Source organism: Varanus komodoensis, unplaced genomic scaffold (genome assembly GCF_004798865.1).
Source record: "Varanus komodoensis strain SLA01 unplaced genomic scaffold, ASM479886v1 scaffold126, whole genome shotgun sequence".
NCBI classification, from domain to species: Eukaryota; Metazoa; Chordata; class Lepidosauria; order Squamata; family Varanidae; genus Varanus; species Varanus komodoensis.
The window spans coordinates 16,641-42,353 of NW_025335363.1; the positions used below are offsets into that span (position 1 = coordinate 16,641).

Sequence of the window (25,713 nt, forward strand, 5' to 3'; positions counted from 1 at the left end):
AGTGCTTTTTTTGTCATATAACGCACTGGAACAGAGTTCCGGCACCTTTTTTCAACAGATTTTCCAAGTTTTAAAAGTAACTTTTGAAAATTTGATGTTTGGTCCACGTGGATTTGAATCGCCCTGTCGAGTGTAGCAGGTTGGCGGCAAAATCATTACAACGGTGCATGCAGGCTGCTTGTGTGTCGAATCCGATGCATGCATACTTTGTCCGCACTGGTTGTGATGGCGCTGCTCGGCTTGTGATTGGTCGTGTGGTCGCGCACTGAGTGCTTACTGCAGGCGGCGACAGTTATGTTTCAGTACACAACTGACGTGTATGGGTGTGTGTACAGTGATTGACTACATACAAAAGATAAATAATTTCATGAGTTCCGGCACCTTTCTTCTTACAAAAAAAGCACTGAATCAGTGTATCAGGCAAGTGATGGGAAAGATCCTGTGCATGACATATTGATGCCAAAGAGGGCAATATGAATGGAATTAGTGGACCAGTAACTAGACAATATTGGATAGTTTGATCTCATTCTGTGTGTGTGTGTCTGTACAACACTATGTCTGTCAATCCAATGATCCACCTCCATTCAACTGTACCTTTACAACAGTGCTGGGAGATAAACTAGGTTCAAAGTCACTAACTGACCCCAAGTGATCTTCGTGGCTGAGGAAGATCACTTTCCCCAATCCTACTTCAGCTGCTACAGTATACCCAAGGCTTCTGTGTTAGGAAAAATACTGGCTTAAATGTTCTGCATGTAAAACATGGAATCAACGACATAGCTCCTGTCTCGCATGCAAGAGGATCACCTGCATTAGGAAAAATGCAAAAGATAACAGTATAAGGACTATTTCTGCTACAGAAAAATTGTTAAAGCTTTAAGGTGCTGGAAAATTCCTTTATTTGCACTGAGGACAGCAGATCAACAGGGCCACTGGCCTAGAATCTATTTGTGTATGTTTCTGTGTCTAATGAGTAGGTTTTACTTACAGAGAAAGTGGAAATAAGGTGCACGCACTCTTTCTGCTAGGGTGATGCCAAAATATCCTGGAGGGCAGAGTGAAGATCAGGGAAGGCAAACTGGTAGTTGCTCTGCAGAGTCCGCTTGGGCACCACTCGTTGCCCTTCGAGCAGCATGACGCTCCGCTCAGCTCCAAAGATGGCAGATACCACAAAGCCTGGCAGAGGCAACACGGCGGGCCGTCGGAGCACAGATCCCATGGCCCGAGCAAAGTCCCCATTTGTAGTGTTCACCGCTGAGGGTGCAACACCATTCAGGATCCCGCCAACACCCTCCTGCTCCAGCACGTGGGCCACGATGCCTGCCAGATCTGCCACATGGATCCACGGAAAGGGCTGGCAGCCAGAAGCGATGGGCCCTCCCAGGCCACAGCGAAAGGGCCACAGCATCTGGGCTATGGCACCACCATCTCTGCCCAGCACAACACCTCAGGGGCAAAGAGAAGGATTAGGCATAACCACAGCAATTTACAGAGCCACTCTGAGCACTCAAAACACTTGGCATCCATTAAGTTAGCTTCTAGATTAACCTGGCCTCCTTCAATCTGATGTTCCAGACCATACCTGGCATCCTCCCTAACCCACATGGCCTTGATAGCTGAGGATCCAACACATCTGGAGAGCATCAAGTTGGGAAGGTTGGGGAATGGGTAGGTTGCCCCTGGAACTGCAACTTGGGGTGTAAACAATGGATCTGATGAGGAAAAGACTCAGGAAAGAGTAGTGGGGAGACTTCAAAAAATCACAGAATAGTAGAGTTGGAAGGGGCCAGAAGGCCATCAAGTCCAGCCCCTGTTCAGTGCTAGACTCCCAGCTAAAGCCTCCCTCTCAGGTGGCTGTCCAGCTCCCCATGAAGGCCTCCAGTGTCTCCCATGCAAGCACTGACCAGACTGAGACCTGCACAGCTTCAAAAGGCTGCTGCCTGATCTGCCTTCAGTCCACAGGCGCCCCCTGTCCAGTTATAAGCAGCTGCTACTCTTCCCATGAGCAGCCTCATGGGAAGAGGCTGCTCATGTCTCTTCCCACATTTGCCAGGGGACTTGAGCTCACCCTTGGCCTGCCACCCCTCTGGACACTCATCCAACCTGCAAAATCGCTCAGTCCTGGTTTGGGCCGTTTCAGTTTATCACCCCTATCCATCCCACTGTATGTGCCTTCAAGAGAGACTCGTGCTTCACTTCTTACCAGATCTCACCACCACTTGGCGTGTGGCATCACCAGGGATTTTAGCCGCTGCCTCCCAATGGCTCACCAAGCGAGAGAAGAAATCAAAATCTCCCCCAGGACTCTCTTCTGTGTATTCGGCTGAGTGGCTGGGCGGGTAGTACCCTGGAAGGTACATCACACAGCAATGTACGATGATACAGGATTCTACTCCAGATGATGTGACTTATCTAGCCCCTCGTTGCATCAGAATTATACTTATTTGTCAATAAAGCAGATTTTGTAAAATGATAAAAGTTCACACTAGAAACCTCGAGTAAAAGCCAAGTTTAAATGCAGTTCCCTTCCTTCCCCTCTTCTTCCTTGACTTCATAGGTCACAGCCACCTTCCCATGAACTCTAAGTTCCCTTGTTTGTCTGTTCCCTTCCTGCCACCTCGCCTAAGGCTTCCCTAACCTGGTCATTCTGACTGGAGTTTTGTTTCATCAGCTGCATGCTTTTCTCTTAAGATTCTGTCTTTCCCACCCATCCTGCTCTGAAGTCATTCTTAAAATCCCTTTAAGTCCTCATGAATGCCACTGCCTACTCTGCTTCCAGCCACAGGAGCTCTGTGCGCCCCTACTTCATTTCCCCTCTTCCCTCTCAGATAGCCTGCCATTATACTACACTTTCTGCTAACAGCATGTCATTGCTTTTTGTTCCCAGGTCCAAGAAAATTTTGTCTTCCATCTAAAGCAGCTATTTACATCACCTGTGTTGATGATCAACACCCTTCCCCTGGGCAGTTGGAATGTTCCATAGCACTGAAGCTTAGTCAATAGCTGGATTAGCCCATAAGCACACAAGTAACAGGCTGTATGACACAAGGAAAATTGTTCAGTGGTGGGGAAGGCACTACACTTTCTCTCACATTAATTGTGCTGGGGCCATTCCCACAATGACTAAGGGACTGCACTTTACAGCTGTTTTACTATTAATGGGGGCCAAGTAGATAGCTCTGGAGGTAAATACCTACGCCGGTGACCAGGACCCAAGTACGAGGTGGATGCTCAGCTTCTGCAATGGCTTTTGCCAAAACCTTTGTGGTTTCCACCCGGCTGGCAACCACTTCCTGGCGAAAGGATTCATTCCACCTGCAGCAGCAACAGAAGTCACCAGTATGTCATACCCACATTGATTTTCCTACCCATATTGGCTACTGGCATCGGCCCGAGAAGTCCACTACATTTTCCTCCCAGAAACAGCGCAAGGGAAGAAAGGTTCCTGACAAAGATGTTGCTGTTTGTGTACGCTTTGCAAAATGCTTTTTCCCGGAGTTCAATGGCCCCATTGCTTCCTGCATAGAATACTGGAAGGAAAGGAGAACACCTAATTCCCTTGCTCAAGGCACTCCCGGGAACCTTCCTGGGCAGCGTAGGACCAACCAAGTCAGATGTAGCACAGTGGGCCTAGTACTCGAGCCTGTTAAACCTCCCACTTGGGCGATTCTCGGGGGAGCAGGAACAGCGAACTGCCGGACACAGTGCACTGCATGGACGGGAGTCTACATTTAGCCTGCAGCTGGCGCAAACCCATCACAGAAGTAGCTTCCCAATGCAATTATGGACAAGTGGCAGCAGCAACGACAAAAGCGATACCTGGAAGTCAGGTGCTGGAGGGGAAACAGGCCAGGGGTATTGCATGCATGGACCACTCCCAGCTCTCCCAAAGGCCTGTGGCTAGCCAGGAACACAGGCTGCTGCCTGCAGTGGGTCTTTGGTCTGATCCAGCACCAGGGTACAAAATCTCAGGCCCAGGGATCCAATCTGACCCTCTTAAGGTTCCTCAGACAACCACATCCCCTTCTGTTGGCACATCAATCATTGGATAGTTTAGACTCTGTGCTGATTTCTGCCTCATCCAAAAAGGCTGAAATGCTTCCTTTAAGGCTGAATTAGCACTAAGAGCATCAAGATAGGATATGCCCCTTGGTTTTTTGGGCCCTTTCACCACTGGAATGTGTTCCTCAGAGGTTTCCTGAATCAGAACTCAGCCTCTGGGCTTGAAAATGCTTTGATGGTCCTACAGCATGTCTTTTCTTTCCTTTTTATTCTGGATCCAAGCCATCAAACCTGAAGCAGGTGCTACAATGCCCCCTTAATGGGCAGCCCCTTTTTTGCCTCACCCTAAAACTTACCTTATTTATTTATTTATTTATTTATTTATTTAGAAAATTTGTAGGCCATCCATCACTGTCGTCTCCAGACAGCTTACAACATTATTTCAAATCCTAAATAAAATAAACTATTCCACAACTGAGCATAAAACTACCCTATTTAAAATAAATTAAATAAATCTAATAGAATTGAAATTACTTTATGTTAAAATATTGGTCAAATAAAAAGGTCTTGACCTGTTGCCGAAAAGCATATAATTACAGCCCCAGTTGGACCTCTCTAGGGAGTCAGGGCGCCACTGCAGAGAAGGCCCTCCTCTGGGTCCTCTGTCTCCTGACCTCTTTCAAAGAGGGTTCCCGGAGGGCCTCTGCTGCCAATCTTAGGGAGTGGGAGGGCATATAGGGAAAAAGGCGTTCCTTTAGGTATCCTGGTCCCAAGCTGTTTAGGGCTTTATCGGTAATAACCAGCACCTTGAATTGAGCCTGGACTTCAATGTGAAGCCAATGGAGCTGAGAGAAGACTGGAGTTATGTGAGAATAACGACCAGTCCCCAACAACATCCTGGCAGCTCTATTTTGCACCATCTGAAGTATCTGGACTGTCTTCAAGGGCAGCCCCATGTAGAGCGCATTACAGTAATCCAAGTGGGAAGTAACCAGTGCGTGTGTCACTGTAGCTAGGCACTGTTGCTGTATCCACTTTCTCTCCCATTTTCAATGTGACCCCCTCCAAAAAATAACCAAGTGGGCTAGTCTTTCTATTCCTCTATGGCTGTCTCTTGCACTTGCCCTTCCTGTTCCCTGGGCACTCTTCTTGCTCCTTTTCCTTCATCCACTGCTGTCACAGCTACAAACAGAGACCAAATTTGGAGGTGGGGCTGTTTGGAAATCCTATGCATCACACCCAACAGATCTTGTGCAAGCCCCTGAAACTTACCTCCGAAGGGGGTTGAGGACATTTTCTCCAGCTAAGTTGACTGCCCCTTCGCAAGGAGGGAGTCCCAAGCGGGAGAGTTCGTCCTGGTGGAAGGAGGAGATGGCAGATTGTACACACTAAGCACTCCAAGAGCTTTGGGTATCAGGTCATTTAGAAAAGCAATAACATATTGAAACTGGAACGGTGTCAACATTCCTCCATTATGCAAGCTTGTCCTTCCCACTCCAGATCAGAGGAGAAAACTTCATCCACATTAAAGGCACATCCAGGAAAACCACCAAAATATTGACACACGATTCAAGGTACTTCCAGAACCCAAGCAAACTGAGGGCACAATTGTATTCACGTTTAGACAGAAGAAAATACTACAACTTCATGTTTAGACAAAAGAAAATGCTACAACTCCCATCACTCCTCAGATATGCTGTAAGGTCATTTTCTGTCTAAACATGCATAGGACTGCTTTGGCTGTTGTGCGGGGGCAAAAATTAATTAAGTTTACGTACCCAAGTGATCTGGTTCTTTCCAGGACGGCGGGAAACAGGTGTGACCTCATGGCCATGGCTCCTCAGCAATTGGGTCAAGGCTCTGCCAATAAATCCGGTCCCACCTCCTAAATCAAAGGTGGAATTCTAATCACATTATTCTTAATTATTATTTTAAACCACGGGTCTCCAGGGAACTCACAGGATGCACTCATTCGATGATGAAAGACATGCAGTACAACAGAGCAGAGCATAACAATGGGACCTACCACCTAGGGTAGTTGTGGGCTCTCCCTCACTGGAGACATTCAAAAACCATTTGGACAGTCATCTGAGTGGGATGGTCTAACTTAGTGTCCTGCAATAGCAGAGGGTTGAACTCAAAAGGAGATGACACGAAGGAAATGGAATCGGGGTGCAGGATGGGAAAGACACAGGCACAGCTTAGTTTTAAAGCTCTTATCGGTGCCGTTTGCTTATTTCTATGCTGCCCCACAGCCAAAGCTCTCTGGGCATTCTATAAAAACAGGTGATAACAGTACAATGAAAATATCATGAAAACAGAAAAAATTAAAAAGTTTAAAACAGCTAAAAACAGATAATACAAATAGACCCTAACAAGGAATAACAAAAAAGAAAAAGAAAAAATAGAAACAAGAAACAGAGGAAAAAAAGAAGAGTGACTCTGCAAAACATCAGGCGATCCCCCTCAAGCCCCTGAGTGACTGAGTAAGTCTGTATTTATTTGGTTTCTAACCCTCTCCATTAGCCATAAGGCTCCCTGGGTGGGTTTCTCAGTCTTTCAATGCCTGAGAAAAGAGGGCTGTCTTTACCTAGTCCTGAAAAATTGACAGATTTGGTGCCACCTAGGCCACAGTGGAGAGGTTATTCTACAGATGGGGGTGGGGGAGACACCCCACCAAAGACCTTCCCCTTTTTGCCACCCTCCATACCTCCCTCAGAGTTGGCACTTGAAGGACAGCCTCTGAGGTTGAGCATTGGGTAGATCACAATTGGGAGAGGCACTCCGAGAAGTATTGTGGTCCTAACCATGTTATTTCCGGCAGGGAAAGATGAAACCAATTTCTGCTCCTTCTGTGGTGCACTTTCTGGGAAGCAGAGACAGTGGGAATCATAGAATTGTAGTGTTGGAAGGGCCCAGAGGGCCTTCAGGTCCAACCGCCTGCTCAGTGCAGGACTCCAAGATAAGTAATCCTCTTCAGATGGCTCTGGCATGGGAGTGCCCCCATCTCCCTAGGGAATTGGTTCCATTGCTATAGAAGGAAGGTTCAAAGTGGTTCTTCAGGGCCAAGAGGAAGGGACACCAAGTGATGTCCAGGGCCAGGGGACATTGGTGACTCCTAGGTGAGAGGGGCTCTTCCTCCTTGCAGCTTTGTAAGGACCACCCAGAGCGACCCAGGGAGGTGATCTTATTTGAGAGAGGGCGTTCAGCACACTGGACAGCTCCCATGAAAGCTCAGTGCAAACACTGCAGTGGCTGAGGGGCCCCACGGCCACACCGACCACCGGTCTGTCCTGCTTTCTCCTCACGGGCGCGTGGCCCCCAAAGGGGATCTCACGGTTGCATGGGAAGGCTGTCTGCAAGGCAAGGTCACAGGGAAAAAAAGGGGGGGATCCCGCTTCCTTTGCGATGCAGGCACACTTGCCCCACGTGCAAAGCCACAACCCCAGCCAAAAAAGCAACAGCAACAGCAGCAGCAATGCGCCCCACTGACGGTCCATCCAGGACGCTTCGAACTCGCGTCCCCGGGACACCCACTCACCCACTAACACTCTCATTGCTGCATAGGACGATACTGCGCGTGCGTGCGGAGGCGTGCCCCCCTCCTCGGCGAGTTCAAGACCATAGAGAGGAGTGGCTGCGTACGAGAGAGTGGCACGGCTGGCCTTCCGCCGTATTGATAATACGCCTTCTACGGAGGCCGGGTGCGCCGCTCTAGCCTTGCGGGCCGTGCAAATTGTAGTGGGACGACTGTCTCAGTTTTAGTACTCGGAGGGACTGCGCGGACTCTATTCTTTTGCTCTTTTTGCACTCAGGACAAGGTATGGGCGGGCGCACATGTATAGGAGCAGAAAGCGTTGGAAAAGCGTGAAATAATAGGAATCGGGGGGGGGGATTTCTGTTCCCATGGTTACGCGGGCGGAAGTTGTCGCAGGAAGGGAAGCCTGGAGGCAGACAGGAAGAGGTCATAGCGGCGCTGCCGGCCGGAGGAGATTCGGGGCGCGATTCGAACCGTGAGTCGGAAGGGAAGGCGGTTAAAGCGTCAGCGGGGCCAGCGCCTTTCGTCATCGTAGACGATTAGAGTAGAGGGGGCGTCTGGATGTGTCGGGTTACCGCTCCCGGTTTGGGGAGGCTGGGAGGTGTAGTCCAGGGCACATACCTATTTATATCTCACCTTTTTCCTTTCAAGGAACTCCAGGCAGCTTACATAATTCTCCTCCTTTCAGGGTCTTATCCTCACCACAGCCCTGTGAGGTAGGTCGAACTGACAGCCTGGGACTGCCCCCAAATCGCCTCCGTGACCGAGCGGAGACTAGGACCCAGATCGCCTGTATTTTAGACTCGCGCTCTAACCACTGCACTACACTAGCATCTGGAGAGCGCTAGGCTAGGCTGGCACTGAGACGGTCGCAGGTGTTCAGACCCTCAGTTCATCCGGGTTTATTAGGGTAGCAGACCCGAATTGTGGTGGGCTAGGTCAGAATGGGCAGAAGCCAGGACTGGACCTCCTGGTAGCTCTTTGGCTGATTCGAAATGTACTGGCTGGGGTTTCTGACTCCCTGTTGTTCAGCCATTGCAGCGATGAAATGGCTTGCTTCCAGCTCTGAATTGTTAACATGAAAATTACAAGAGCTTGGGGTAACATGCAGTGGAATTTTATTTTATTTTGGTATAAGGATTTTGAACTGCAATCCATTCCTGGGATTGGCCTTCTCATGTTATATGTAAGAGTATATGTCTTTTACAATATATGTCTCTTACACCAGGCTTCTGTTAGTCAGTATTGGGTCTTCTAGTAAAATAAATAAATCAAGTAGGTTCTACAAGCCTGTAGTCTGGCTTTAAAATGTTATTGGCCAAATTCCTGGTGGATAAGGCTTTCAGTGCTTGGCAGTTGTGAAGAAACTGCTATTGGCTGGAGGATGCAATTGCATTGATGGGGTTGTGAGTTTCCTTAGGCAGCTGGTTAACCACTATATGGGCAAAATGATTAAATAAACCTTGGTCTGATCCTTGTTACAACTTTTATGACTTTAAAGTGAGTTCTGGCAGGATTAATCTATAGTTTCATTAATGGCCAGCTAGGGGATGCTGGAAGTTGGACCGCAACTTGTTTGGAGAGCACTAATTGGGGAAGGCTAGTTTACATGCTGGTTGGTTTGGTAGTAGAACAACCAGATGCAAAAGATGATAGAGAGCTTCTGCAACTTTAATAGATGTACCAGAGAAAGAATTTCACTGCATTGCATTTGACACAGAAGCCATAGCTGCTGAAACTCCCTCTTCTGCACACAGCTTTGAGAAGTAAATCTTGTCCTATTTTGCATTTTGTTACCTGTTTTGAAAAACAGCAAATGATTTGGGAATGCAGCTGAAACAAATGAATGAGTAGGAACAGGGATGGAGTCGGTAGCTGTGCCAACATACCAGTACACTGGAGATAGTGATAGTACTGTCAGTCTATGTTGCAGGGGGGAGTGTCCCAAGTGGCGCTGATTTTGTATCTTTCCAATATATTTGTCACTCTGCTGTAGATAGGGAAGTAAAGCTGAGAGCAGGGAATTAATCCTAAACCATTTAATGAATTGTGGCTGACGTAGCCGAACCCAGGATCTTCCAGGATTCCGGTTCAAATTTAACCACTAGTATGAAATGGTACAGATTTGTGGGAACCTGGTTGGAGGCATTGGGGAAACTCTGTGATTTCCTGGCAATCCCTGAAAATAAATGGATTGAGAGGAGTTCAAGCTATTCAGGTTTCTAATGTCTGTTTGGGATTCTCTTTTGCAGACAGAGATGAGCACCCCGGGAGGACTGGTGACAAATCGTGGGCGGCGTTTCAAATGGGCCATTGAACTGAGTGGTCCAGGGAGTGGTAGTAGGTATGTACTTAGAAGGAAGTCTGCATATGATTTCCCTTGTAACAACTGGTTTGATCCAGAGGTGGGTATATCTGCATTTTGACTCAGCTCTGAACATTCCTCTTCTTGCCAGGGGCCGGAGTGACCGGAGCAGTGGCCAGGGGGACACCCTCTATCCTATAGGCTACTCAGACAAGCAGGTGCCTGACACAAGTGTTCAGGAGACAGATCGCATCCTGGTGGAAAAGGTAGTGCAAGTGTGGAAGGACAGGGCTGGCTATTTGATTCCTCTTTGTGTGGGTTTTGAGGGAAGCATGAGGCGAACACAGGATGGCTTTGGGGGGTGTAGAATTTGCCTCCTGAATTCTGCCCTTTCATTTTTACAATAAACCTTTCAGCGCTGCTGGGATATCGCCCTGGGTCCTCTGAAGCAAATTCCTATGAACTTATTCATCATGTACATGGCAGGCAACACAATCTCCATATTCCCCACCATGATGGTGTGTATGATGGCCTGGAGACCCATCCAAGCACTCATGTCCATCTCTGCCAGTAAGTGTATATGCGCCTCTCTCAAGAAGTCCCTTTGCTCCATGCTCCTTTATCTAGCACTATGCCCCAATCTTCTCTCACTTTTTTCTCATTCCATTCAATAGCAAAGAGACAGCTTTTGAAAAGAAATTCTGTGGTGAAGAAATTTTAGAGGAAATGATCAGGAGCTGGGTGTGGCTTTCCCAGGAGTTTGCTGAGGAGAATGTGCAAGAGTCCTGCTTTTCTCTGTGTAGTCATCTCTCTGGAGACCTATAGCTCTGTCAGCTTTGTGCACTTCAATTAAACCCAAAGGAAGACATCAAGATGCAATTCCTTCTATAAGGCTGTTTTACATCAGGAAGTACAGATAGTATGAGAGGCTGCAGAACCATGGAGAAATCTATAATACAAGGAAATTGCACACAGAGCACTTGTGGCCACAGTAGGAATCTAAGGTTGTTGCAGCTGAAATCTAGCAGCAGAAAGTCTTGAGTGTGTAAGCAGTGAAGGGGATGGCAAGACTGTTCCTCAACTAGACTGCTTCCGGGTTCAGGTGGAGCTTGCATAATTCCTGCATGGAAGCAGGCATTTTCTTTACACAACCCTACACAACAGCAACAAGATTTGGTAGTTTGGTATGTGCAAATAGTATCCCCCCTCTTTCATGGAGTATTCCGTTATATAATCCCCAAGTGGTTGGGTCCTAGCATTATAAGAATGTAGGGTATGCATGCCAGATGTTACGGGGAAATATATTCCATGCTACAGAGGAAAAAGCTAAGGAGTCTATGAAGGGTCAGAAAATTTATAAATTGCCAGCTTTAACTGAACTGCCAGTTAGTGGAATGGGTTCTCTAGTACCTCATCTACTCACTGTTTTTTCCCTTTTCTCAATAGTACGAAACTCTTATCTGGGCTTACACATTGTCAACAGACCTCTTAAATCCTCTAAAGGAGAAATTCAGGGCTAGGTTTGTTGTGACTTGATGCCACCCTGCCTCTTCCTGAAGTGTAGGTAGTTTCTGTGCATGTGCTAGAAAGGTAACTCTGTCGTTGGTAACATGTTTCGTGGCTTATTATTCAGAAGACATCCAGGCAGGCCTTCACATCCAGAGCTGCCCAAGTGGGCAGCCGTTTGTTGGGTCTCTAAACTCCTTTTCTGCTGTCTCCACAGCCTTCAAGCTGCTCGAGAGTTCAAGCCAGAAGTTCCTTCAGGGCCTGGTGTATTTAATTGGCAACCTCCTAGGGTTGGCCCTGGCTGTATACAAGTGCCAGTCAATGGGACTGCTGCCAACTCATGCCTCTGACTGGCTGGCTTTTATTGAGCCACCGCAGGTGAGTGTAAGATGTGTGGGGAAAGTTTAAAGAGGAATCCTGTCTCATGGAGAAACACAGGGGGCCTTCTCTCCCTCTCTGCAAGTACACAGCCACCCAGCGGCCATGTCCCAACTGTCTACAACATATTTCTGGGAGGAGGCTGAGTGTTAGGGAAGGATCAGCGCTTGTAAACTCTGAACTGCACGAAAACTAAGCAGCAGATATTTAAAGCAGCTTACAAGAGCATAGAAGTACTGTTGCATTTACAGTCTTGCTCAGTCTCACTAGTGAGGAGCCAGTTCTAAGGACAGCTTAACTACTGAGATGCTTGCTTTGGTTCATTGGTGACGCTTCCTTTCTTTTTATGCCCAGCGCATGGAGCTGACAGGTGGTGGTCTAGTGTTATGACCTGACCTGACCTGACCCAGATCATGAAGCTCGCTGCTGCTTTAGGGGTGTGGATACAATCACCACCATAGTCGTTACTTCTTCCCTCGCGCTACCTAACTCCAAAAATCCTGGATCCCAAGTCTGTGTCGCTGCTTTGTAGAACTACAGATGGACATGCATAGACAAAAAGGGAAATAGAATACAAAGGTCTGAAGTGTTGTGTGGCAGGAGGGGCAGATGGCTCATCACAAGTTCTTTTTACTTCTCGTGGACTGTACAATAAACGTGTTAACATACTTTAACAGTCTTCTCATAGCTTTCTTGAAATGGGCAGGAGCTACTCCACAGGCTGAGAACCCATCTTTTTCATATAATTTATGTATATTTCACACTCAGTGACAGTACAGATGGTGAAGGACAATTTGGCATGGGGTGGGTAACTTGTGGCCTTCCGAAGTTTTCGCCCATTGCTCCCATCAACCTTTTATCATGGTGGTTGTGACTGGTGGTCCCTATTGCCCGTGCCTTACTATCTTCACCTTAAAAATGATGATATAGCAGATGATTTGAAAGACCTCTTCCTGAGCTCCTAGAGAGCCAAAGGTAGAGCAGATGTCTAAATCATGTGATCTTGTAGAAAGCAATTTTCCTCCATCTACCTATTCCCTAACATGGTTGGCTGTTTAGACTCCAAAGCTGGGCTGGGGAGAGTTTGCTGAGTGCTCTGCGGGTAGAATATGTCTTTCAGACCTTGCAGAACTCCAACTTTGCCCTCTACCCTAATATTAGCAGGAATTGTGGAAAGTGGATGAATGTGCTTAATAAAGAACAGACACAGAGCTATTTCCATCACTTGAGTTTTCCAGTTGTTGATGTGCACTCAGGCACTGCTGATGAGGTGGAAGCTTGGACCATAGTGGCTTAGTTACTCCATCGCTCTTTCCATGTATTTGTTAACCAGGCCACCAAATGCAACTTCTCTTTACCAGTGTTTTGAATATTTGATAAAGCAAAAGACCAAGCCAGGCCTTTTTCGGCTCACAGATCCATAAAGGTAATGAAAATAGCTGGGAAATCATTCAGCTACCATGGCTGAATGATGCATGATCCGTGAACAGACTGCACTAGCAGAGCCACTTAAGCACAGCTGCTCAATGGAAATATTATATATAAAATGTTTATTCTTCACATAATTGAGGAAGCAAAAAAATCATACTCCAAAACTTGATGCTATGTAAACAAGGTCACACCCCAATAAATTAAAAGGCCTCCCCCAAAATAGAGAGATGAGAAACGTCTTGTGAAATTCCCTTTAAAAACAAAACGGGCGGAGAGGCTAGAGATGAGTCTGCTTTAAGGGTACCCCACAGGAGTGTTCCTTGTACCATGTTGTTGAGGAAGGGGTGTGAGCAGCAGGAGATTTAGACATCCATTATTGAAATTGAATAGGACACAACAGACACAGCACCTTTCCCCAGGCTTGTGCCTGTGTGGGGGAAGGAGAACTCATTTCCCAACACTTATAAAAACTGGAAGCTGTGGGGTCCTCACTACTGAGAAGCCTATCCTGGAAAGGAGGTGATCTTGCTGTTGGCATATTAAGTTTCCCTCTTGCGCAGGGTGGAAGTGTGAGAGCAGCAGCCATTTGAGAGCACAGTTACGGAAGTCAGAGGATGCTGTTCTTCTGGTTCCTGCTCAACCATTTAGGAAAAGAGGTGCTTTCCTCTCCTCCTCCCCACCTGTAACGCTAAATCAACTAGTTCTACAGAAGACCTATAAAGACTGGGAAAAACTGGGCTTCCTGGCTTCCTTGCCCAAATGGGAGCACGCAGGCCAGTGGAGAAAGGAACAGGAAAGGTAGTCACTGTGCAGCAGCCACGATCACACAGTACTGGCCCAAGAGTCCACCATTTCTCTGCCCCTCACCCCCTTTTCGCAAACAATCCATTTGGATCTCAGAATTTCAGAAAGGAATAAGAGTGAAGATACTTATTATAAAAACCAAGGTCCATCTTTCTAAATAGTCCTCGTTGTGATTTTGCTGGAAGGCTCAGCAGAAAGACTTTGGCAACGACCCGAAGGAAACGGCACGACGGAGGTTGCGTCTCCCTCCCTCCGCACCTCTCAGCAGCATCCCCTTGCTCTCCTCGATCTTCTGGATACACCAGTGACATGTAACAGTCTCTCCAGCTTCTCCAAGCCTGCCAAATCCCAACTGATGGACCCTGTCGGTCCACTGATGTAATGGCCAGCAGAAGGTGTTGGTGGCAGCAGCAACACTAAGGTGGAAGCAGCCCTGGGTTTTTGCTTTGTTTGCTCCTTCTGACCCCCTCCAAAGCTACTAGTTGCCTCACTGTTCCTATACCAATCGGGGAAGACAAAGCCATCTCCCACCCACACTCCAGTCTGGTTCCCTCTTGTGGCAAGCTTATGCCGCTTCTAGCATGTGCCTCTAACGTTATGGAAGGTGGCAAGGAAAGTGTGGGCCCTCCATCCTCCCAGTGGGGGAAACCACCTTAACCGTGGAACCAGACTTGCCAGAGGGAAAAGAAAGCGAAGGAGGCTTGGAACTGATAGCTGCTCTCCTCAGGAGATCAAGTGGCAGGTGGTAACAGGCAGGAAGCAAAGGCTGATTTGACAGAACAGAGTCCTTCGGGGGAAGCCCTCCTACCTCCCCACTAGGAGTAGATGGTGATGACCTCACTGCCACCACCCCGCACAAGCAGCACGCGCTCCAGCCCCTCTGTCAGGACCTCTAGGAACTCCATATCTGCAAGGGGAGGGCTGTCAAGGAACAAGCAGCAAGGAACAAGCATCCAGTACCACCTCCAATCCCTCTGGGGACCCAGCGTGCGGACCGCCCCCTGCAGAAAAAGATACAGTTTTCGTCACCTTCAGGATTTCGAGGAGGGCCTGGCATGTTGAGCAGCACCAGCTTGGCCTCATGGGACTTGTTGACAATGACTTCATTAAGCTTGACAGCCGTGTGCATGCGACGCACGTTGGACTGGTCCCTAGATTGGGGTGGGAGAAGGACATCATCACCAATATCCAGCAGATACGTAGATGTACACATGCAGAAAGCTCAATCGGGATAACTACTCTGTGACTCCAAGGTAGGGAAATGAAAATGACACTAAAGTATTTGTGGACTGGGGGGCAGAGGGAGGGACAGTGCATCGACTCCCCCACCCCAAAAAAAAAAAAAAGAGTTAATGGCATAATAGTTGCAGCAAGGTGCCAGCAGGGACTACTGGCCATGATAGATAGGGGACAGAAAGAGAAACAAAATGGTCTCACTTTCCCAGAAGGAAGGCAGGGGGGAGGGGAAGAGCTTTTGAATGTATGAACTGAAAAGGGGCAACCAGTTTTTTATCTTCCACTTTTGCTGCCAGGCAAGTTGCCGTGCAGGTGTAAAGTACGAGGTGTCCAGGATGATCTTGCCACAGGACAGAAATGTGATGTACCCAGAACACATTAGTTCTGAGTGGTATGAGATAATCTGTGTCACTATTCAAGAAAGTTCCTGAAGCTACAGAATACAGGACAAGTCTTTAAGAGCAAGTTACATGGGCAGAAGAGGGGCAAGGTATTCAAGGAACTGGCAGGTCCTTACGGCCGTATATTGAGCAGATCCTGGAACCCCTCCAGGGTCTTGCATTTGTGCCCACGGGATGCCATGTACTTGTCCTTGGTCCATGTCATGTGCACCTTCTCCTGGTATGTTTCAGTCTCTTCGTCGTCATCTGAACCAATGCTGGTCAGACGTAGCATAGAGTTCCTGTCTTTCACAAGCTGAGCCTGTGAGGAACCAAGCCCAGGTGGAACAGTGAAGGAGAAACCCAAAACTGCTGATCTTTTAACCTCTCCCCTCCCGCCTGGCCTAGCCCACGTCACCTCCCGGTCCCGTTCTGTCTTGGAGAGACGCATTTGCCGCAACATCTGAGAGCGCTGCTCCATCATTAGAGTTCTCTCATAGGTGTAGGCGGAGATGTCACTGTCATGCTGCCAAAAGAAAGAGGAAGAGCAAGGAGTTGAAAGCCTCAGCCAAAGCAAGGCTTCCAAAGCACACAGTGATGCCCATATTTCTTCCTATTGAAATAAGCTGCAGATCTGTGTGCGTATTTCTCTAGGAGCTTGCGTAGCTACGACACATCTTGAAAAATGGAGTACTATGGCCTAGAAGGCAGATTACAGTGGCTTCTGTAGAAGTGTTAAAGAAGCAAGATCAGAGTAGCTAGTTATGGAGGGAAAATGTCAACAATTAACTGGTGAATACTGAAGAAACGGCATTTCATCTGAGCATGAAGATGTATGAAGCAGAGGTGGGATTCCTGAGTTCAGAATACCTCAAAGTCTTCAACTCATTTCCTATTTCCCAATTTAAAACAGTTCACTACAGCGTTGTCGGGGGGGACCTTCTGTGCACCCCTCAACCCATCCCTGCCCTTCTCCCCAGAGTTTCGGTTCTCTCACCATTTCGACCACTTCCACCTCTGCCTCAATGCGGAGGTGATAGAGGAAGGTTGCCAGATCCTTCTTCATCTGAATGCTGTTGTCCTCCAGCTGGGCTACTGTGAAGATGCGGATTTTGCACTTGCGCCAGACCTTGAAGGAGGAGAGTTAGTGGTCCCTTTTGCTACCTTAGCATCTCCTGCCAGTTGCCTCCCCGGTAACACCCCCACCCGCAGCACCTTGTGTTGCTTGAGCAGGAAGGGGCACCCCCACCCGCAGCACCTTGTGTTGCTTGAGCAGGAAGGGGAGCAGCATCAGCATGCCACCATCATGCACAATCCACCAGACGTCAATGTTCCCCTCAGAGAAGGGCTCTGCATTTCCGGGGAAGAAGGCCACGTTCTTTGCCACAAGCAAGGCCAGGCGGGCGGCCGTAGTCACACGGACAGTGCCTGGAAGGCAGGAACGGAAAATCATGTGATCGCGTTCACTAGTGGGGAGGCCTCCCCTTCCCCCCAAGGCAAGGGGCCATACCGATGAAGGTCTTCCAAGCACGGGCATCCTCGCTCTGACGCCAGGCATTGGGCCAGCCCATCACCACAGTGTTGTGCTTCATGCCGCCCAGCCCACAGGACTGAATGAGGTGGGAGATGCCCTCGCGCACCTTGGCAGCCACCACGATCTGGCAGAAGCCTTTCACCCTCTCTGCCTCCATCAGGTGCTTGATGGTCTGAAACAAGAGACATAAGGCTTCCTGAAGGCACTAGCATCCAAAGCACTGCTCAACACCCCTGCTGGAAGAATGCTTTGCCACAGGGAAATCTGGTCAAGAAGGCAGGTCTTAAAGCCCATCCTTTGGGCCGGCACGTCGTTTGGCAACAGAGGAATCACTGAAGGGACGGTTTCCTAAAATGACTGTTCCAGAGGTTTCTGTGACGGGATCAAATAAGAGAACTCACTTGTGGAAAATGTGGGCTATCAATACGTTAAATACCTCCTTTTAAAGAAAGGCAACTGCCTTCTGACTCCTAAGGCAACACACTTAATAGAAGCTGCGAGTCTTGTTTGGAAGAAATACTCGGACACAGGATGAACATGTGTCCCAGATCTTGACTAGTCCTAATCCAAGCAAATTCCCTCCACGATTTATGCAGGTTTAAAAATGGCCAGGCCACATAGCTACAAGAGCCTGCATGTGGCCAAACCAGGCACATGCCTGCTCAGTAGTGCTGCCTTTTTAAATTAAGAGGAGCACCTGGGGAGAACCTGTCTTTTTTGCCTGCCTGATACTCTAGGAAGAGGTGCGACAGTTCCTTCTCCTCCCATCCCGCCTGCTCCTTTTAATGGCTAGACATTAACCCCAACTTGTGTGTGCTTGGCCCTTAGTTGTTCATAACCCTGGATCTGTTCAAGAGGCCAGTGCTTGGCTACAGAAGCCAAATCTCCACTAGGGGGCACCACAGCAAAGGGAAAGAACACCCATTTTGCATGCCAGAGGTTCGATCCCAGTATCTCTAAATTAAGGTCTGCAGTAGCCAGGCTGGAAAGTAGCCCAGTTCCTGGGACTGTGTTGCAAGTTTGGACGATACAGCGCCAGCCTCGCTGGACCACTCTTGGGCCAGATATATGCCAGCTTCCCACTTTCTGTGCACCAAAAAGACTATTGGAAACCTTTCCTTTGTGCCTGTATCACCACCATGGGCCTCAGTGTGTTTCCAGGCCTGGCACGCTGCAGCTTAAGCCTCCTACTTAACCAGTGTAGCCTAGTAATCTGGAATGGATCTCGGCAGTGGTTCACCTGCTCAGCAGCCAGTGCCTCAGAGTAGCTCTCCAAGAAGTTGCCCACCATGACAGAGCCTACAATGGTGAGGCCTTTGCCGGCTTTCAGCTGGGAGGCAAAGGTGAGCAGGCGTGGATGCTTCACATGCAGGTCTTCATCCAGCTTTAGCAACACCAACAGTTGTGGCCTAGGGAGAAAAGGATGCCCAAAATGCACATATGGGGGTGAAAGCAGATGGGTTCAGGCGGCCACAGGGAAGCACACGTTTGTGTACACAGATGGAGCGGTCAAAAGCACAGCATGTATATTCACAGTACAGATACACGCAAGTGCCCCAGCTCTCCGCACATTATACACCTAACCCATGGCGTGACAGCAGAATCAAGGAGCAGCAAGTCTCTTCCCTACCTCCAGTTCTTGGTGTGGGGTGGCCCCTCTTCAAGTCGCAGCAAGGCGAAACGGGCTGCGCTCAGGGACAGGCCCCGGATGCCATCTCCCCATTCCTTCTCGGCCCTGGGGGAAATGCACAAAGGACCATCAGCCAAGCAAGAGGCTTAGAAGGGCAAAGAAACACACATGGTTGCTTGAGGAGGAAACAGTGCCAAGGTGACCATGCAGAAACCAGGCAGAAAGTGGCCAGGTGTCATGTCTCCGTCCTTATCCATACTCTGTTCTAAATTTTTCACCCTTCAAAGAGGGGGGTCCAAGGGGTCTTGGCTCCAAGCCTCAGCATCCTCTGCCTAGTGCTGCATTTTTTACAAAGAAAACAATTGATTCCCCTCCATGGTGGAAAGAAGGCAGCAACTGTAGCCTTCTCTGTCCTGTTACTGAAAATAGAAGTCTACTGTGGCTGCAGATACCTCTTTCCCAGAGTTAAACGCAGAATCCAAAGGCTGAATGACAGGGGCCCACAGCCAAACCATTACATGACAAACTCTGCAAGACTGTCAAGGGCAAAATGGGACCACCAAGGATTCTACTCACACCCACTGAGACTGGCTGAATCGGTGTCACTACAAGGAATGTTCCCCGCTTCTCCTTTGTTGAGAGAGGGGAGGCTAAGAAAGGAGGTCTGGATCTTAAACCCCCAGGGGCCTTGAGGTACTTACTTACCCATGGTACTCAATATATTTGTAGATCATTCCGGCTATCACCATGGCAACAATGGCATAATACCACGAGGAGATGAACATGAGTGCCACACAGATACTCATGCCCATGAAGGAGAGCGCCCTGCAAGGGAAGGAAGATGGCTTCGGAATACAAAAGCTAGAGGAGTTTTTGTCTTTGTTACTTAAATGCCAAGATTCTCCGAATGCTGAATTCCGTTCCAGAGAACAACTTCTGTCCTTTTAAGCAGGCATGCCAAGAGTCTGCCCCAAACTTGCTGCATTCCAGTTCCCCTGTTCCACTCTCATCTGCAGACTGCATTCCGCTTGCACAAATGACACAAGGACTTCCAGGCCCAAGTTCCCACCCCCTCCCACTCTGCACTCCCACCTATATCCTTCCCTCTTCCAGACCAAGAGTGAGTGTGATGCTCTTACCAGTGGTAGTACCGGAAGCGGGGTCTCCAGTTGGGAGAGCGCAGTAAGGTTTGTAAGGCGCAGGCTAGGTTGACAAAGAGGTAACACATCAGGAAGAACCTAGGAGAGGGCAGCAAGTAGTCAGTGGCGTGTGCATCCGAGGGGCCCCGTTCCATGATAAATATGGCACTTACATGGAAAGAATGGGGGCTACCAAGTCCAAAGAGGCGATAAGGATCCCCAGTTCCGCAATTCCTGCTGTAAGGAGCAGGGCCCAGGTGGGCTCCCCGTTGGCTTTGCCGTGGCCAAATACCTAGGAGAGAGAGAGTGGGGAGAGGGAGATCACGCTTCTATCTTAGAAGCGGGATGCTTGAAATGAACATGGGATCGTGCCGCATGCTGAGGCACTCTTACCCGCAAGAAGGGTATAATGTTATCCTTCGCTATGGCCTGGAGGAGTCGAGGTGCACCAGTGAGACTCTGCAGCCCGGCTCCGCATGTGGAGAAGAATGACCCAATGACGATGACCCAGGGAGAGGGCCAGGACAGTGTCCCCACCACCAGATTCCCCTTCACTGTGTCGCCAAACCTATCCAATGGAAGCAAACCACAAGACAAGGGACTGTTGGCTCCAGCACTAATGACAAGTACGGCAGAGATCCAGTTGAAAGAGACTTCCAAAGCAGGTAGACAATTGAGAAGACACAAGGCTGGACCCAGACTAAATCAGCTGTATTTGCATCCCGGTGGTTTCAAGGGAAATAAAGGCAACTCAGTCATACTGCAATCTTATACTCCTCTGCTTGGAGGCGAGCTCAACATGGCTTGCTCCCAGGTAAGTGCGTATATGATTGCAGCCCTAGTCTGAATTCAGCCTATAAAAAGAAGCGAGAGAGTCAACTATGAGCAAGTAATCTCACAAAATAAGAGGGGAAGGGGAGAAAACTGGATAGGTCAGAAATGTGTACCCAAGGGCTCAAATTCTGCCTCCAGAGGGAGCCCACACAATTAACCAAGGTAATCTAAGCTTGCTATCCAGAATAAATTTACATAACTGGTTTGTCTTCGAAAACTGCGGTGCTGCCACTTACTTGTCTTTCAGTACAACACCTTCCACACAAGCCCCAAAGAGCACCACGTTGCTAAGATCTGGTGTGTCAAGCAGTCAAGGAATACAAATACATCATTATACAACATGGTGCAAGAAAGAATACAGTGAAAAAAATCAGCCAGCCTTCCCTTGCATCCATGAATTGACTGCAACCTTATCCTTTCCTTGCTTCTTGACTACATAGTGCTTCATTTGTTTGCTGCAAAGGATACACACAAAGGAGGTGGTGAGAATGGCCAGGATTGTACCAATTGGGATAGATTTCTGGGCATCCTTCAGGTCCCCAGAACGATTTGAACCAGCCATGATCCCTGTGGAAACAAAAGGATAGGAGTATGGAGGAGCTCTGTGACTCCAGTGCCACAGAGAGTACAAGCATCAAATTCTGTGGCCAATTAAGTTGCTTCTTCGCACAGCCTTGTTTCTGCAGGTGATCCATTACCTTGATATGTGGGCAACAAGTTGGTTTTATGATAAGCAGCGTCATAAAAATCATGCCCTCGTGCATCAGACAGAGCCAGTATAGGAAAACAGCAACAGGGAAGCCCAGCACCTTACCTAAGGATGGCAGACTTGGCTGAAATCTGCAGCAGTCCATGGAAGGGGTCAGCTGCCGTGATTCAAGGCCAAGTATTTACCCGTCTGATGCTCCCCAGCTTGAGAGACACACCCAGAACAATGTCGAGCAGCAACATAGCTCTTACCAGTGACAGAGGGGAAAAAGATGCCCACAAGGAGGGTGAAGGAAGTGGTGATGTCGGCCAGCACATAATGCGGGTTCAGGGCTCCCCCCACATCAGCGGAGTGCAGTGATGGCTTCTCAATGATCTCGCCCTTCATCAAGTAACTGCTCCAAAGGTTTTCTGCAATTATCAACAGGAACATCATTGTTTTGTGTGTGTATTTCACCCGTCCTGATAGATGTTTATTGGGACAGCATGCAGGGGCAACTCTTGAACCACCCCCCCACCCCAGCACTGGAGAAGCAGGTACACAGCAGAGAAAAGAAAAAAGTTCTCCCTTACCAGCGATAATGCCACTGGCCAGCCCTGGGATGCCCTGGATAACAGTGACATTGTTGTGCTGGAAATAGTCATCACAAGAGGCATTGAGGTGCTTGCTGTTGTTGCAGAAGTACTCCCAGAGGCGAGTGGGCACCGTGAGGTTGTCCCGCTCCTCAGTCTTGGCACACTTGTCAATGTGGTGCTGGGAGAGGGAGCGGTTCCCCAACATGCACACGCTGAGCGGAGACACAGAAAGAGGAGCAAGGTGGTGACGGCTGCTGTGGGGCCGGGGCCCACAGGCAGGTCACCCAGCTTGAGAGCGCCGACTCCCAAGGCTGTGCGAGGGCTGAACGCGCCGAGAAGGGGCAGTCTTTCACATGCGTCATGGAGATATTTTATTTATTTATTAAAACATTTCTATGCCGCCCCATTCGCCGAAGCCTCGGGGCGGCTCACAACATAAATTAAAATACAAGAGATAACAATATAAAATAGCCAGCGCTTTCACTAAACAGAGGGCCCCAAGCGCTGTGGCAGAACTACAGCACCCAGCATTGTTTAAGGGGGTGGTGGCAGGATGGCATGCTCTGCTCTGGAGACTGATTTAAAGAGACATCACAGTTGTCTCCAAATACTCTGATGACCTACGGGAAATCGGGGGGTGCGAAGGAGGACTTGATGGCACCGGCATAGATAGCCAGGATGGAGACGATGACGCAGGCAAGGAAGAGCGAGGCAAACTTGTTCACGTAGCGCACGCCCACAAACACGACCAGCACCATGAGCACCAGGAAGGCGGAGCCATACACCCGCATGTTGTTCAACATGGCGGCTGACTCTTTCAGCGGATCCTCGCTATAGAAGATGGCTGCCTCGGGGGCAATGTACATCTGGGAGGGAGCAGAAGGCAGACAGATATCGATATTAGGAGAGGCCATTTCCTGGTTAGAAGAACAGAAATGAAAGGCACAATTGGGCCTGAGCTGGGTGCACTCCGGAGGGGCCGCAGCTGACTCGCACGGAACATACTTAGCAAATGCAAGACCTTCTAGCACTCATTATGGTCTGCTGAATACTTGCCAGGAAGATCTCAATGGCTCCCAGGATATACATTGCAGCAGCAAAGGTGGTGCCCAGGTAGAAGCAGAGTCCCACGGCTCCTCCGAACTCGGGCCCCAATGCTCGTGAGATCATGAAATATGACCCTCCAGCTGCAGAGAGAGGCAGGCAGGGAAGAGGGAGAGAGTGGGCAGAGGAGCAAAGAATCTGTCTGCAGTTCCCACACATCTTACCTGCTGCTGTAAAAGAATGCATTTTTAAAACAATACTACTGTGCATTTATACTGTGTATAAATAAAGTGCATTTATACACTACTTTTTGCTAGGACCACTTCAGAGTGGCTTACAATAATAGCCTGAGACCAACAGAATAAAATCAGCAGATAACAGACAAGATATAACAGGCTGAAGGGTATTGAAAAGTATCTTAAATAACATCAGATGTCACTAAAAGCATGATAAATGGATGCACTTGGGCTAACATCTGGAAGTGAACACATTTAAGGGAAGAATTTCATAGTTTGTGGTGTGAAACTGGGAAATACCTCTTGCCTAATGGCTATCTTGCCTAACTTCTGATGGTTTAGGCAATCAGCAGAGGTTCTGATGATGACTAAAACTGGTGGGCAGGTTGGTACATGCCAGGTTGTGATTCATTAAATGTTAGGTACTCACCAGGCACAACTCCATTGGTGGCAATGGCACTCATAGAGATGGCTGTTAGCAGTGTCTGAGGAGGAGATGAGGAAACAACAGCAGGGTCATTCAGAAGACAGATGCACAAACAGAGAACTTTGCCTACGCTTATGCTGCCATGTGGTAAGCATGAGAGACATTAAAGCTGGTGCGCTGTTTTGGCAGCTCTTAATATGCTTCTCTTTCCTTTCTGGTCAGTTTCACATAAAAGGGGGTCAAGGCACTGTGCAGCACCATGAGGTTTTCCTAGCTGAAATTATTATAAGCGATTATGATGTCAGGGCAGAACTGTCGTTTTCCTTCATTGGGTTGAGGGAAAATACTTTAGTCAGCTAGGACAGGCAACATCCCAGAAAGACAGCAATAGCTCAGACAAAGAAAAGGTAGAACAGTTGTGGAAGCAGGATCATCACTGGTTTCAACACACAGTTGGATCCTGTTGTGAAGGCTAATTTGTAATTTTACGCTGGCGTCACGGCTGTGGCTTGCTAGAATAGGTAATTGTTATCAGTTGGGGACATTTTCTCCTGGAAGCACCCTCTGTAGAGCATAAGAAACCACAATTCCAGAATGCGATTCAGGGGGCAAGAGAGGGGAACTCACGCAGCAGCAGCAGATGAGGACGATGGCAAAGGCTTGCAGCACACCGGCCGTGCCAACCACCCAGGTGAGTCGCAAGAAAAGAATCACCCCAAAGATGTTCTGCAGGCAGGGCAGGTACACTCCCATGAATGTGCCCATCTGTGGAGTCTGGGACACAGAAAGGACAAGCAGGGTCACCAGACTGACCTTCTGCACCTTGTTATGGCTATCTTGCTCAACTGGGCCAACTTCTCTTAAAGGCCAACCTGCAATCCCTGCTCCTCAGACCATGAGTTCCCTTCCTCCCCACCATCTCCATCATTGCCACTTTTAGAAATTCCAGACACCCGTGTAAGATGTCAAATAAAAATAAACTGGGGGAACAAAACACACAGGAGGGCTGCCCAGCAACTCAAGTCCTGGCCAAACTCAAAGTACTTTATTACTTCTGAATGAAGCCAAGAATTTGCTATGGGCAAGAATTAAAGAATTAAATGACCACCCTAGCCTCCAGCACTTCTGCTCCCTCAGACAAAGTTGCCTCCCACATCCAACTGCCCACACTCTTTGCTGCAAACAAGCAGCCCTCCTGCTCTTCACCTTGGTAGTTTTCTTCTTGCCTGGAGGGACATTCTCAGCCTCCTCATGTTCCCGGGCGCCCTGCATCAAGTTGGTGTAGTTGGCCATGCGGTTGAGCAAAGAGGACACTTTGGGCCGGGTGTCCATCTCCTCCTGCAAAGCAGGAAGAAAGGCAGCTGACATTAAAGCCACTTCGTATCAAAAATCCCCTCCAGAGGAGTAAGACAAAATGCCCTGATCAGAGTTGAAGATTGGTGTAGTGATGAGACAAAGGCGGCAAATTAAGACAGGGGCTGGTTATAAACAAACAAGGTGCAATCTGGGAATAAAAAGGACATGCTATATGCATGGCTGGCTGCAAAAATTACAAAAATGAAACAAGATTGTCAATTATTTTCCGTAAGTCAGTCTCTAATTATGTGGAAACGGGCAGTGATAATATAGAGTACTGAAGTTTACTGTCTATTTGAAATCTTACTGAAACGCCATCTGTCTTTTAGCAGTTTCACCAAATAGTGCCCACGTACTCTTATGTCTGTCTTTGCAGGTATGAGAGCTAAAAGTGTCCACAAAGAAAGAAAGAAAGAAAGAAAGAAAGAAAGAAAGAAAGAAAGAAAGTCAAAAAGGTTCAAGGTATAGAATTTAAATTCATTGTCCGTGTTCATTTGGAAGCACGTGCTGAGCTTTGGAATTAATGCACGAGACATTTTCAATGAATGCCATGGAAAGGTAAGACGAAAACTGGATCCGTGTGTGGACAAAAAGTGGGAGGAGGGGAGGCACGAAGTGTAACCCCATTAGCAGGGCATGACGATCTCAC

The 25,713-nt window shown here is 48.4% G+C and overlaps 3 protein-coding genes across 12 annotated transcripts in view; 1 reads left to right on the plus strand and 2 right to left on the minus strand.

The window, feature by feature from the left end:
* Positions 1-228: 228 nt before the first annotated feature.
* On the minus strand, positions 229-7,627 carry SDR39U1 (short chain dehydrogenase/reductase family 39U member 1). Of its 2 annotated transcripts, XM_044422417.1 has the most exons (7): positions 7,544-7,627; positions 5,781-5,887; positions 5,275-5,357; positions 3,194-3,315; positions 2,204-2,347; positions 989-1,446; positions 229-807 (listed from the first exon to the last, which is right to left on the minus strand). In XM_044422417.1, exons 1-6 carry the CDS (start codon positions 7,557-7,559, stop codon positions 1,025-1,027), a joined length of 894 nt encoding a protein of 297 aa, XP_044278352.1. In that variant the 5' UTR covers positions 7,560-7,627; the 3' UTR covers positions 229-807; positions 989-1,024. The 2 variants fall into 2 exon arrangements, with proteins under 2 accessions (XP_044278352.1, XP_044278351.1); XM_044422416.1 differs by lacking the exon at positions 229-807 and having other exon boundaries at positions 876-1,446.
* Positions 7,628-7,724: 97 nt separating this feature from the next.
* Positions 7,725-12,403, plus strand: EMC4 (ER membrane protein complex subunit 4). 3 transcript variants are annotated; one of them, XM_044422355.1, is made up of 6 exons: positions 7,725-7,823; positions 9,793-9,884; positions 9,997-10,111; positions 10,262-10,415; positions 11,569-11,729; positions 12,084-12,403. In XM_044422355.1, the coding sequence occupies exons 2-6, from the start codon at positions 9,799-9,801 to the stop codon at positions 12,117-12,119; spliced, it is 552 nt and encodes a 183-aa protein (XP_044278290.1). In that variant the 5' UTR covers positions 7,725-7,823; positions 9,793-9,798; the 3' UTR covers positions 12,120-12,403. The 3 variants fall into 3 exon arrangements, with proteins under 3 accessions (XP_044278290.1, XP_044278288.1, XP_044278289.1); XM_044422353.1 differs by lacking the exon at positions 7,725-7,823 and adding an exon at positions 7,927-8,015; XM_044422354.1 differs by lacking the exon at positions 7,725-7,823 and adding an exon at positions 8,208-8,256.
* An 859-nt stretch (positions 12,404-13,262) lies between these two features.
* SLC12A6 (solute carrier family 12 member 6) overlaps positions 13,263-25,713 on the minus strand; it is a 36,290-nt gene continuing 23,839 nt past the window's right edge. For 5 of the 7 annotated variants that reach the window (XM_044422351.1, XM_044422350.1, XM_044422346.1 and 2 more), the window contains 21 exons: positions 24,915-25,046; positions 24,336-24,482; positions 23,712-23,766; positions 23,058-23,188; positions 22,626-22,867; positions 21,999-22,213; positions 21,678-21,836; positions 21,186-21,284; positions 20,954-21,011; positions 20,277-20,451; positions 20,057-20,175; positions 19,884-19,982; positions 19,450-19,569; positions 18,745-18,849; positions 18,355-18,523; positions 17,091-17,286; positions 16,839-17,008; positions 16,578-16,709; positions 15,718-16,106; positions 14,982-15,115; positions 13,263-14,871 (listed from right to left, as the gene is read on the minus strand). In XM_044422351.1, the coding sequence (XP_044278286.1) occupies positions 14,780-14,871; positions 14,982-15,115; positions 15,718-16,106; positions 16,578-16,709; positions 16,839-17,008; positions 17,091-17,286; positions 18,355-18,523; positions 18,745-18,849; positions 19,450-19,569; positions 19,884-19,982; positions 20,057-20,175; positions 20,277-20,451; positions 20,954-21,011; positions 21,186-21,284; positions 21,678-21,836; positions 21,999-22,213; positions 22,626-22,867; positions 23,058-23,188; positions 23,712-23,766; positions 24,336-24,482; positions 24,915-25,040 (3,132 nt within the window). In that variant the 5' untranslated portion in view covers positions 25,041-25,046 and the 3' untranslated portion in view covers positions 13,263-14,779. The remainder of the gene's footprint in view (positions 14,872-14,981; positions 15,116-15,717; positions 16,107-16,577; positions 16,710-16,838; positions 17,009-17,090; positions 17,287-18,354; positions 18,524-18,744; positions 18,850-19,449; positions 19,570-19,883; positions 19,983-20,056; positions 20,176-20,276; positions 20,452-20,953; positions 21,012-21,185; positions 21,285-21,677; positions 21,837-21,998; positions 22,214-22,625; positions 22,868-23,057; positions 23,189-23,711; positions 23,767-24,335; positions 24,483-24,914; positions 25,047-25,713) is intronic. The other 2 variants (XM_044422349.1, XM_044422348.1) reach the window with 1 other exon arrangement.